This window comes from Molothrus ater, chromosome 28 (assembly GCF_012460135.2).
Source record: "Molothrus ater isolate BHLD 08-10-18 breed brown headed cowbird chromosome 28, BPBGC_Mater_1.1, whole genome shotgun sequence".
Taxonomy (NCBI): Eukaryota; Metazoa; Chordata; class Aves; order Passeriformes; family Icteridae; genus Molothrus; species Molothrus ater.
Window position 1 is genome coordinate 3,515,724 of NC_050505.2, and position 13,261 is coordinate 3,528,984.

General features: G+C 43.8%; 1 protein-coding gene across 1 annotated transcript in view; it reads right to left on the reverse strand.

Moving 5' to 3' along the window:
- Nucleotides 1-4,505: 4,505 nt before the first annotated feature.
- LOC118700378 (histone acetyltransferase KAT6A-like) overlaps nucleotides 4,506-13,261 on the reverse strand; it is a 75,661-nt gene continuing 66,905 nt past the window's right edge. Inside the window, exons 15-18 of the mRNA XM_054517526.1 lie at nucleotides 12,582-12,792; nucleotides 11,240-11,932; nucleotides 10,217-10,535; nucleotides 4,506-9,579 (exon numbers count right to left, since the gene is read on the reverse strand). Of these exons, the coding sequence (XP_054373501.1) occupies nucleotides 6,998-9,579; nucleotides 10,217-10,535; nucleotides 11,240-11,932; nucleotides 12,582-12,792 (3,805 nt within the window). The 3' untranslated portion in view covers nucleotides 4,506-6,997. The remainder of the gene's footprint in view (nucleotides 9,580-10,216; nucleotides 10,536-11,239; nucleotides 11,933-12,581; nucleotides 12,793-13,261) is intronic.

Consider the following 13,261-nt stretch of genomic DNA (forward strand, 5'->3'; position numbering starts at 1 on the left):
CTATTGTGTTCTTCAGCCCCTGACTATAACACAGTGACCTCCAGTTGTGCATAAACTGTCAGAGCATCCAGAAAAGGGAATCACAACTCCCTTTTCTATCTTCCTTCTGCACCAACATTTCCTGCTTGGATTTCCTGAGCCCTGTGCAGAATCCATGGTGAAGGTTCTTGTGGAGAGCATGATGAAGGTTCTGGTGGGCAGCAGTGATGAATGTTCTGGTGGAGAGCATGATGAAGGTTCTTGTGGACAGCAGTGATGAAGGCTCTTTTGGGCAGCAGTGATGAAGGTTCTGGTGGAGAGCATGATGAAGATTCTTGTGAGCAGCAGTGATGAAGGTTCTGGTGGGCAGCAGTGATGAAGGTTCTTTTGGGCAGCAGTGATGAAGGTTCTTGTGGGCAGCAGTGATGAAGGTTTTTGTGGGCAGCAGTGATGAAGGTTTTTTTGGAGAGCATGATGAAGGTTCTTTTGGGCAGCAGTGATGAAGGTTCTTGTGGAGAGCATGATGAAGGTTCTGGTGGAGAGCATGATGAAGGTTCTGGTGGGCAGCAGTGATGAAGGTTCTTGTGGAGAGCATGATGAAGGTTTTTGTGGAGAGCATGATGAAGGTTCTTGTGGGCAGCAGTGATGAAGGTTTTTGGAGAGCATGATGAAGGTTCTTGTGGAGAGCATGATGAAGGTTTTTGTGGGCAGCAGAACCTTCCAAACAGATCAAAGTGCTGTGGCACAGCAGGATAGGGAGATGATCAAGGGTGTCTGCAATGGCCTCCAAAGACAATGGGTTTTTTTCCAGTACTTTCCTTTGTCCCCAGCCTTTCAGCCATCACCTGCTGACCCCTTGCTGCCCATACTCAGGCAGTTCTGAAGATTTTCTTTCTGCAGACCAACTCCTGTGGTTTGCTTTGGTCTCAAGAGCACGCTCGCTAGCACAACGCAAAGGAGGACAAGGACACTCCTAAAGTAGCTGCAGTCTTACTTCAGACTGCAGGAGGTTTTTATCAGAAGGGAACACACAGGGAAACTTGAACCTGCTCCCCTGGAGAGGAGCTCCTCCCAGTGGGACTGGCTGAAGCCCTGAGCCTGGAAATCTGGTGACCAGTAACAAATTCACTTCTTCCTGAAGTTGCAGTAAGAGGCATCCACAAAGCATTTGTGGATGACTGAACTGATGTGATGAGTTTCTTTGTATACTCAATAAAATAAAATAAAATAAAATAAAGTAAAATAAAATAAAATAAAATAAAATAAAATAAAATAAAATAAAATAAAATAAAGTAAAATTAAAAAAATACTGTAGATAAATGTAATGATAGTATTTTCTTCACCTCTATGGGGATTTTTTTTTTTTTGAGAGGAGAGCAGACAGAGCTGTTTCAGTCCTCCTTAAATGGGTGTCTGGTTTTGATTTTGTCTTTTAGTTGCATCTAGAGCTTGAGGTCTTTAAGTCATCTAAGTGAGATAGGAAGCCCAAGGTTTATTTATATGCAATATTTGGGTTTTTTTGCAAAGCAAACATAAACAAGAAATCCGTTCATATTTTAAATCAAAACCCTTAAAAGCCAACCCCAATGTTTTACAATATTGATAACTGTAGAGCAAGCAGTCTTTTACCTTTCCCCCAAGGTACCAGAGAGGATTTCATCCCTACCACATCATGGGTTCAGAGCTGTTGTCCTGGTACCTGCCTGGGATTTGAATTGATGCTTAGCTCTGTGAGGTGGGGAAGCTGCATGCCACCAACTGAGTGCCCTTTGGCATCAGTGGGAGCTGCTTTCCAACATCTGTCTTGAATTCTGACAGCATGATTTAAAAGCCAAGTGAACTGGAAGCAGGACCCTCTGGCCATGCCTGTGAGGTTGTCCTGAGCAGGGACACACGCTCAGGACAGCCTCAGTCAGGAAGCATCTGGCCTGTGACTGACACCAAGGTTCTATGTGCTCTCAGTGTCTGGTTGGTAAAAAAGGGACCCTGGACATCTGCTGCACATTAAAAACAAAAAGCTCATTGTCTTCAACATTCACGCAAGATGCAGGACAGGAGAAGTAGGAAATGGACTTAGTATTTTCACTTAGCTCACCACATAATATTTTTTTTTTGTCCAACAGTGATTTTTGTCTTTGGAGAAGTTGTTTGGGAAGTATCTGGGATTGCAGAGGATCTCTTGTTGCTGCTTGTTCCTATTGCATAAAATGACAATTTCAGTAAACAAACTTTCTCCTTTAGCTGAAAGGTACCACGTGCATATATTAGCCAACACGTCAGTAGAAAATTTTCAGTAATTTTATTTAATTATTGCTCACACAGCACCATATTTATCACTTTTTCCTTGAAAAGAGATTTTTTTTTACTATGATAACTCTGTTACCTGATTCACACACTGGGATTCTACTTTGTGACACAAATGACAAACATTGACGTAGTGACAACAGCCACTATCCAGAGCTCACAGGGCCAAGTGTTTGGCAAGGGAGAACAAACAAATACTGACAGAGGAACCCTTAGGAAAATTGTGCCACAAAATTATGAACAGGGTCATTATGTGCCACAGAGCTGTCCAACAGAATAGAATCTCCCCACAAGGAAGGAAACATGGAAACAAATTCCCGACTCTCTCTGTTTCAAGGTGTTCCTGCACCTGTTTCAAGAGATGAAGCATGCAGCTGGATCCTGCCCTGCTCGAGGTGAAAAATCAATGTTTGGTGAAGTCGCTGAGATTCTCTGTATTCGGGGCAAAAGAATTTTACATTCAAAGCTCAACTTCAGACATCTATTTTTAGGTAAATTATTCTGGCTGACAAGCTGTGCTGATAAAAGATGCTGCAGGCCTCACCTCAGCTGCTGTAGACCTGGTCTGCCTCTGTCAGTCTGCATTCCTCTGTTACTTGCAGAGATTGGATCTCAGCAAGGAGCTCTTCCCCTCAGCTAATTAAGATGGTTCAGTTCTTTTTAGCTTTTTCTGAATTATCTCGCTGATGAGCTTTCAGAATGCTGTAACCCTTTCAGATCATTCTCCTTTCAGTTAGTTCCTTTCAAGAACCACAACTCCAGTCTCCCAGGCAGTGTTTTGTTGCTGTGGGCTGCATTCAAACTCTTCCCTGCGTGTTGAGAGCTGCAAGCAGAGACTTTGGTTCACCTATGAACCAGAGCAAACCCGAGAGTGGTGAGCAGAGCAACTCTCCCCATGTCCACAGTGTGATACCTGCAGAACCTGCAGGAGCAACTCTTCACACCCTGCTCTGTGCTGCCAAAGGCTGATGCTCTTCACAACAGCCACATTTCAAACCTGCTTTGGCTTGGCAATTCTCCCAAACCAAACCAAACCAAACCCAACCCAAACCAAACCAAACCAAACCCAAACCAAACCCAAACCAAACCAAACCAAACCCAAACCAAACCAACCCAAACCAATCCAAACCAAACCCAAACCAAACCCAACCCAAACCAAACCAAACCAAACCAAACCAAACCCAAACCAAACCAATCCAAACCAATCCAAACCAAACCAAACCCAAACCAAACCAAACCCAAACCAAACCAAACCCAAACCAAACCAATCCAATCCAAACCCAACCCAAACCAAACCCAAACCAAACCAATCCAAACCAATCCAAACCCAAACCAAACCAACCCAAACCAAACCCAAACCATTCTCTAATGGTAGGATTTGATAGTTTGTTGGCCAAGATTCTCAAAAAGGCCACCTTGTTCACAGCTCCAACCAAGTGTCGTTGTCATCGTTAGCCCACACAAACTGAGGCTGGGTATTTTGTCGTTACTTTTTAATTAACAATTCAGCCTGTTTGATCAAATGATGCTTTTTATAAGCAGCTTGCATTCTTGAAGACAACCTTGTGAAAAAGCCTTTGGAGGGTTCTTGTGGCCGCTGAGTGTTTACATGGCTCGGGCCAGCCCTTGGACCACAGGAAGCCGAGGCAGTGGCTCTTGCTGAGGTTTATCATGCTGGTCATGGAGGAATTCCAGCACTGATCACACCCATGCTGGAGCTGTGCTTCCCTCTAGCGTTGTCAGAGCTCTGAGCTTGTGGAGAACGCACATCCCAACGATCCAACGGTGCCCTGGAGCTGCAGGGCAAACCTTGCTGGGTAAAATGGCTCCTCCTCCTCCTCCTCCTCCTCCTCTTCAGGGTTTTCATTGCAGATGAAAGAGCAGCTGAAGGGGATGGAGAAAACTTCAGGCACACGCTGCCAGCTTTAAAGGACACAAGTCAAAATTACAAATCGAAGCTGATAAAAACCAGGACCACACTTTGTTTTGCTCAGCCTTGGCAGAAAGGAATTTGAAGGTGCTGATTTCTGGAAAAGCTTCAAGTTTGTTCTTCTTTTTCTCTAATTGGAAATTCTAGATAAAAATTAACACAACCAAGAGATCTCACAAGTGAATTCTCTTTCAGTGAAAAGGCCCACAGGGAATCATATTCCCAGGACCAAGCACCAGGGACAGCATTTCGCCACTCAAATGCAAGAAAAGAAAAAATTTACACGCACAACTGACATCCAAAATGGCTCAACATAATTTATTTTTTTTATGTTAAAATGTACAGAGTTCTTTTGAAAGTACTTGCTAGAAAGGGGAAAAAAAAGTGATATTACATACAAGGAGAGGAAGGGAGACCATCCAGCCAGGAGCGTATGACATGGAGAATTACAAAGGCATCTAGGCACCCCCTTCCCCTTAGCTTACAAGTCACCATGAACAAAGTACAAAGAGGTTACAAAACAGGAAAAGCAAATATAAACAGACAGGAATAGACTCAGCTTCATTTGTACATGCGGCTTTTAGAGGCATCTGGAGCTCCTATTCACACACTCTAGAGATCTCTTTAAAGAGAATTTTATCTTTCTTAAAATAGTTTTTAATATTCTACAACAAAGATAAAAAATTTTAAAGATGGAATGAAATGAAAAAGCTCTTATTTTTAAAAGGCATCGAAGTCACTAACAGTGAGTTTTTTTTTAATTTCTTTTAGAAGATTACCCAAGTTATCTTGCTAAAAATACATTTTTTTTTTTAAACAGAAGTGAAAAAATGGTAGGTACCAATATTACTGCGTTGGATAATTTTCTTTTTATATATAGAAAAGAACTTTTTTTTTTTTTTTTCTACAATAGTTCTACAGTCACAAAGGTTTGTGGAAAAGGGAGCTGCCCAATTGATAAAAAAACCCATACAAAACCAAACCAAACATAAAAGGCAAACAAACTAAAATTCACGGCCCTCGTTTCAACAGCTTCTCCTCCTGTCTCAGACCCACCCCCACCCCCAGGAAGCAGCGACACAGCTGAAGATCTAAGGAGAGAGGGCAGCACAGTGCGCTTTCTACACGGGTTATCTGGGACTGGAATAGTATATACAGAGAAATGGGGTCCTACACAGCCTTGTACATGCTCAGAACTAAACAGAAATAAAAAGTGGAAGTCCTTTGAATTCTGCCTTTTATGGTTAGCAGTTACTGGAGGAAAAGTCCGTTTTAGTGCATCTGAAGAAACCCCAACTTTTAGATTCTTTTGGTTTAAAAACAAAAGGAATTAGTCTTATTAATGTGTCTGCATTTCTACTTCACATACAATAAAAAAAAAGAACTTTACATTAAAGGGTTGTCCCTTTTTGTATTGGGTGACATGCCAGCAGTGTAGCCAAAATTAATGTAAGTTGGATTTTGCAGCAATAGAGAGCAAAATCCTGCCGCCTGGATCCTGCTACGGGGTTGGGACGGTTTCACTGCTGAAAAAGAGGCTGATTCCCTTCTTTTCCCCACACTGGGTCAAATGTGTGGCTATTTCTACAAAATGGATATCAAACACAGTCAAGAGAATCAGGAAAAAACATCACTGAGCCCCAGAAAGCGGCACATTCAGCAATTCCTACGCCAGGCCCAGGAATGGAAGAGTGACAAGGACACCACAGGCTCCTCAGCCCAGTCACCAAATAAATGCACACTTCTTCTTCCAGCATTTCCCAAGCCAGGAGATTTAACTGGAAACAGCTGCTTCTGAGCTCAGCCTGACTCAAAAGGCTCAGAACCAAAACCCTCAGCGTTTGCAAGCATGTACTAAAGCAGCCTGGGATCTCAGAGCTGTGGCTGGGCACCAGCAGAGCCTGTGACCATTTTCTTGTCCTAACAGACCATTGCCCACCCTGTCCTCTTCACCACTGCAGAAGGGATACAGAACAAGGTCTCTCTTGAGATGCTTCCAGCAGTTCAGTGACAGAACACGTGTGTGCATGCACGCACATGTGTGTTCACGTGCACGTCTGGGTGGTGAATGGGATCATTTTAAAGTTACATTATATTTTCAGCATAAAACATACAATTTCAATTAACTCATCTACAAAAACACCAATGTGAATGGTTTATTGTTTACACTTAACTCCAAATTTTACCGAGGGTGAGGGAGTCAAGGAAAATTAAAGCTTTTTCCTGACTTGCAGAAATAAAGATTTTCCTTTATCCTCTGTGTCCCCTTCCAAATCTCCCAATAAGTGCCTCCTGCTAGAAGTAGGAAATGTTAGGTGGGGTTTAGAGGGAAGGGTTGTTATTCTTTGAGATGTCAAACATTTTACATGGCTGCAGCACTAGAAACTGCATACAGAGGGGCACAGGGGAGGGAAAAGGACATATATTGAAAAAAAATTTAGGAAGATGATTTCACGTTACACATAGTCTGTCCACTTTGTCAGCAAAGTAAGGCTCTTTTTAAATTATGAGAAGATTTTGTGCATGTTTCCCCTCTAAAAAACATCTGTAAGTGATTTTAGCTGTAAAATGTTTGACGATTGTGAAGAAAAGAAAAACAAACAAACAAAAAAAATCAAAAAAATAAAGACCAGGCTTCCTAAAAAATAAAATAAACCAAAGAAAATCCCTCTAAATCTACAGCAATATTTTAACTGGAAAAAGGTCCATTTTCTCTGGTTCGTCAGTATAAAAGGTTCCTTTATTTATATTTATTTCAGTTTTTAGGATGCAAGTCGATCTTGCTCATCTTCTCATGTATGGTCCATTAAGAGACTGCTTGGGCACCCCAGCAGCGTTCATGTAGCTGTGATGGGAGGGGCCAGTGTACATCATGTTTCCATGAGGATTTGGCTGCATAGGCTGCTGGGTATAGGCCTGGCTCCCCATCATTCCCATCTGCATCTGCATAGGATACTGTGCTGTCTGATTCATGTAGGCAGGATTGCTATGGTAACTGCTGTTCATCATGGGCTGTGTCATCCTGTAGCTGTTCATGGCGTTCAGGTTCATATTCATGGAGTTGACGTTGTAGGGCGCGGTTGGCATCAGGTTCACGCCCATGTTCATGCCCCGCTGCACGGCCAAGGTCCGAGGCCCAGCCTGCATGGCCACGGCCGGGGGGCTGCGGCCGTACAGCTGCTGCTGGTGCGCGCTGGCAGAGGGCAGGGGCGCAGATTTGGAGCGGATGGAGATGTGCCCCTTGACCGGCATCTGCCCCTGCAGCCGCTGCGTGTGCGGAATGCCGATGTTGGTGGCGGACATGTTGCACTGGAGCAGAGGGGATGTGAGGTTCATGGTGGTGGAGGCCAGGTTTGGTGGGGGTGTCATGGTGGCTTGTGCTTGTGGGGTGCCGGCCAGGGGGTGAGAAGGAGCCAGCTGAGCCAGCCCTGTGTTGGAAAGAGAAACGCTGGTTGCATAGGAAGTCACAGCAGGAGAATGGCTATAAGGCATGGCATGAGGGTCCATAATGGTGTTTGTCAGCTGCTGCAACTTGGCTAAACTGAATGTGGCTGATGGTTGTGAATAGCTGCCAGCACCAAAATCCCCTGGAATCCTCTCATAGATACTGATGTTACCAGTGCTGCCTGATTCAGGTATTTCCATGATCATAGGTGCTGGGGTGAAGCTGTTGTTCATGCTACACTGAGATAATGGAGGTTGCTGCTGGGGTGGAGGTGGGGGCTGTGGCTGCTGGGACTGAGGCTGCTGCTGTTGTGGCTGTGTTGTTGGTTGCTGGTTACTTGGGGGCCTTTCTACTACACAGCTCTGAGGTGACTTGATATTACAGTTTGCTGCAGGCTGGACACTGTTTTGCTGCATCATGCTGCAACTGCTGCCAATGTTTGCCATTTGCTGAGTGACAACACAACTGTTCTGGGTGAGGCTGCTAGAAGAAGACAGTCCTCCGTAGGAACAGCTGCTCTGGGAAGAGTTATTTCCACAAATGCTGCCTCCCATGGTGGAGTCGTAGCTGCTGGGGTTTTCATAATTCTCTGTAGTGCTCTCAATGCTGCCAAGGTCACTGAAGCCACTATCCACCACCTGCTGGGAGTGGTCCGATACTGAAGGCACATCCATCATGGGGCTGGTCTCCATGTTCTGCATAGAGGGTGCGGACAGGGATCCTTGCTCAGGGCTGATCTGTGTGTAGCTGCTCTCCAGAGCAGGCACGTTTGGGCTGCTGACAGAACGCACAGACTGGCTGGGGTGGGACTGAACAGAGGATATTGGGCTGTTGTGTTCTGAGGCCTGGCAATCTTCAACCATCGATATCTGAGGATCCTCCTCAGTCTGGGTATAACTCTGCAAAGTCTGACAAGCTGCAAGAGTTTCTTCACAGTCCTGGTAAGCTACATCATGCTCATTGCTTTCCTCCTGTGTCAAGGACTGGACTGCTTGAACAGTTTCAAGATCTAGTTCACTATGAGGAATCTCCTCCTCTTCCTTTAATTCAATTAACCCCTCTTTATTACTTTGCTCTTCTTCGTGATCATCTTCAGACCCAGGGACATGCTCTGAGCCCACTGATGTCTCATTGGAAGCCTGCTCTTCCTCAGAATCTGCCTCTGCTTCATCTTTTTCTTTTGCATCTTCTCTACTGCTTGGGATGCTTGTTTCTAAAAAACATTCTTGCACCTGAGGCTCCTCCTTCACCCCTTCTTTAACAGGCTGCTCCTCCAATTCTTTTTTCTTCAAAGACTCTGGATGACCATCATCTTCATCATCAGCATCGTGATCTTCGTTCTGATTTGTCACTACTGCAACTTCCTCTTCTTCCTCGTGGTCATGTTCAGGTTCATCTAATTCTTGCTGCTCTTCTTCTGATTGCCTCTGCTCTTCTAAAATCCGTGGCTTCTCCTCCACTTCCTCTTCTATCTCAGGTTCTTTGACTTCTGGCACTGGACTGCTGTTGCTGTCCACAGGAGAAACTGCTCTTACTTCACTGCTGCCTATGTCTTCCTCTTCTCCCTCTCCTACCTCTTCTGCTTCCATATTCACATCTTCCTCTTTCCTTTCCTCAGTCAGAGGCAGGTCCTTCTGCTCAACACATTCTTCTTTATCTGAAATTTTGGCCTTACGCCCTGGTTTTGAATTAGCTACCACCTCATCAACCATTTCATCCTGAGCTGACAGTGGCACCTCCTCCCGGTTCAGTTTAAAACCTGGTTTTCGACCAGGTCTTTTCTTCCAGTGGACTGGCTTTCGGCTTTTCCCTTTTGGCCATCCCTTCTTCTTTTTCACAGGTGTGGAAGTATCTGGCTCAAGTGAAGAATCTTTTGCTTCACTATTCCTCAGCATAGATAACGGTTTCAAGGGTGGGTTACCTGAAAATACAAATTGAAAGACACTGTTCAAACATTTTTGACCTAAGCATTCATGGAAGCCTTCCCAAGCACGCCCAACATGTTTATCAACTTCAATATTAGCTTAGAAATTTATCAGAATGACAGATGTGACTTCTGAATTGTCAGTGGACTCTAAGCAACCAGTCACAACCAAATTATTTTATTTTATGAACTGAAGGTTCAGAGAACTTTAGAGAGATATGAGAAGCTGAGAGGGTGAACATGCAATGTGATGAAGAAGAGGATGTCAGAAGAGGCAATTTAATATTTCCCTTTGTTGTGGAAAATTGGGGGCTTGCCAGTTCATTTCCGTTTTATTTCTGTAAGTAAGTGACTCTGCTGCACAGCTTTTCCACAATCACAGATACTAATTCCATTAGGAAAGCTGAATCAAAAGGATAGCCTGGGATCAGGTCACTGCCAATAAGAAAGTCAAATGTATGCACCACGTTTTCATAAAGCTAGGGAATGTCTGGGGCTGGTCTGACTGCTAATTTATGCCTAACCTACATTTCAGCTGGAAAGTTACAAGCCAAAGAAAGCAGCTGCTTTTGTCATGAGCTGTTATCATCCAACACAATCTACCAAACTTTCACTAGTGTACCACCATACACACCATTATTGTCATCAGACTCCTCTTCGTCTCTGGACTTCCTCTTAGAAGAGGGTCTATGCCTGAGTGTGTCTGGTTGGGCTAAGTGCTGAAAGTATCCACTGGATGAAAGCTCACTCTCCTCTTCTTCATCCTCCTCCTCCTCCTCTTCCTCCTCCTCAATCTCAAATGTAGGCTCTAACTGAGGCATTGGTCGTTCAGAGTCTGAGTCCTCAAATGGTTCATCCAGCACTTCTGTGGTTTCTGAGATGGTTTCAGTGACAACACTGCTGTTGTGGTGCTTACGCTTGCGGACCCGCCTCTTCCGATGAAGAATTGGTTTCTGGAAGTGGAAGGTGGGAAAAGAGAGGATATTTCACCACGTGCAGTAGAAATGAAACCCTAGATAAATACAAAACATGAACAGCAGAGAGCTCCCTTCCAGAATCCAGAATTCACTAGAAATACTGCCTGGCACCTGCCACTGGTTAGAATTTAAACAGCTGAAGCTAAGAGCCCATCCATAACAGTCGGAACTTTAAACACACTACAAAACAGACGTGAATAGCTTAGAATAAGGTGCAAAAATGATACAGTAGAGAACTTTCTAGTGAAGAAAGCATTTGCTTACACACACTGATAGAATTCACATCTCCATGGTAAATAATTTCAAAGACTTTACACTCTGATTTCAGTTGTTTAGAGAGCATTTGTGTTTTGCAAGCTTCTTTCATAAGCAGGACTTTATCTGTTTCTATTCTGCATGACTGAGAAAAATTTCAATAACTAAGCTAGGAAAAAAAAATCAAAAGCACAAGATCAAGGCTGGGCTCAAAAACCCCCCAAACTCCAACCTCTGATTCACCAAAAACCACCACTAGAAGAAGTCAGCAGGAAGTAAAAGAAGAAGTCACCTGGAACACTGAACATGGGCTCCCTGTACACTCAACACAGACCTTATGAACTGCACCATCCTTCACAAAGTCCTAACACACAGCCAAAACTGACTGGGTAGCAGTCAAAAAGAACAAGAAATAAGGCACACACCTTTCGTTTCAACGTTGGCTTGGTGAGAACAGGTGGAGAGCTTGACCTAGGACTCACAGGCTCATCATCCTCCTCTTCACTGCTCTCACTAAAACACCTCAGAAGTCCCCTGTCGCCATCACTGTAGCGCCGGGGTAATCTGTCGCAATCCTCTGGGAATCTACACTTCAGTGGCTCCGTGTTCTTTTTCAACTGGCCCCTCCACCTTTCCACAGCTTCACTGTGCTGCCGATGGGGAGCTGCAGGTTTTTCACCTTTGCCATACTGTCCCTGGGAAGCTGCAGATTTTTCATCATCTTCAGCATAGCGGCCTCTGGAGGCTGGAGATTTCTCCTCACATTCACCACATCTTCCTTGCAAGGCCACTGACTTCTCCTCACAGTCACTGCACCGGCCTCGTGAGGCTGCTGACTTTTCCTCACATTCACTGCATCGTCCACTGGGAGCTGCTGTTTTTTCCTCCATGGGCAATGCTGGCTCCTTCTCACAAAAGGGCTCATGAATTTTTTTGCTCTTGCGGTTCCATCGACCTCTTCGTGCTGGCTGACTGTTTGCAGGAAGACTATCCAGGGAAAAAATGTGCTTGTTTGGTCGTGTAGAATTGGCTGGAGCAACGATGTCTGGCTTTTTTTCACTCTCTGTTGGTGAGTAAGGCTCTTGCTCTTTCTTCTCCCATGACACAGATTTTACCATCTGATTTAAATAAAAACAAACAGATTTCACACACTTCTGATTTCAGCATAAACGGTTATCCTGAATTTGATTCCACAAAAGTGTTTGAGAAAAAAAGCCAGAAAAGTTTAACAAAAGTGACTTTTAAAAAATCCAGGATTAAAAAAAGATTTGACCTTTAAGAAATTAATGTAGTGCTAATTGCTACTCCTGTCCTCAGAGGTGATAATATACCTCACTTAGCTTCCCAACAAGTCACTTCAGTGGTGTGCCAGAATGCTGGTTTCACCTTGCTACATTCACAGTATTTATGCAATTTTCAAGAAAAAAGTAAGAAAAAAAATAATTGAAGCTACTTTTCCATTAAAATGCACCATTGGTTTAATGTAAATACAGTAACAGCAGATAATTTGCCTCTTAGTATTCTACCTAGTGCTCACCACCTGATGCAAGAGTGCAACCCCTTCAAGGATTACTCTCTAGACTATGCCTTGATGCTTTCTAGAGTTTTATTTTCTAATTTGAAACCATAAAGATACATAAGCTAACTATGACTGCACTGCTTTTTATGATTATGACAAATGCACGAGCTTGACATTTGAAATTTTGTCAGCTCTGCCTCCAAAAGCATTAAGTATAAACTACACAGAAAAAAGAGATTCACTCTTACACTGGTCTCTGGATCCTTTTCTTTCTGCTTTTGTTGCTCTTCATTTTCCCCATCCTCTGTTTCCTCTTCTTCATCTTCAGAGACAACGGAGTTGGAAACGATGACGGGTGTCCAGCGCAGGCACTCCGCATCCACGTCGATGGGGCGCACGTTGGTTCTAAGCTTGGCCATGTGCTCCTGGATGAGCTTCTCACGACGAATGATGACAAACCTGAACAGCAATAATCACACTCTGATCAACAACGGGTGACACACTGTACATGTTACCATGTGAAACACATCTGTTACAGGAAATGTGTTTCTCTCTGCAAGTAACTTCAGAGAGAACAGAAACTCGTGAAAATAGTGCTATTTGCAGCACCATCTCCCAAGTGAAGGAATGTTACAATTATTTCCATTTCTTGTTAATGGTGAAGCCATTATCCTTCCATGGGTAACATTCAGCTGCAGAGTATCATTTTTATTATGGACAAGGGGTATACTGTTTGTGGAATGGGCAAGCTTAGGTGAAAGCTACTGAAGACAAATAAAAGGACTGCTCAAGAAAAGTTGCAGTCCCACTACCATAGTGCATTTTAAGGGTCTGAGAGAAATGTCATTAATTAATGTTAAGGTATTAAAGGTATACTGGGAGATGAGAACATAAAACTATTCTCAAGTTTTCCAAATAAGCTTCAACT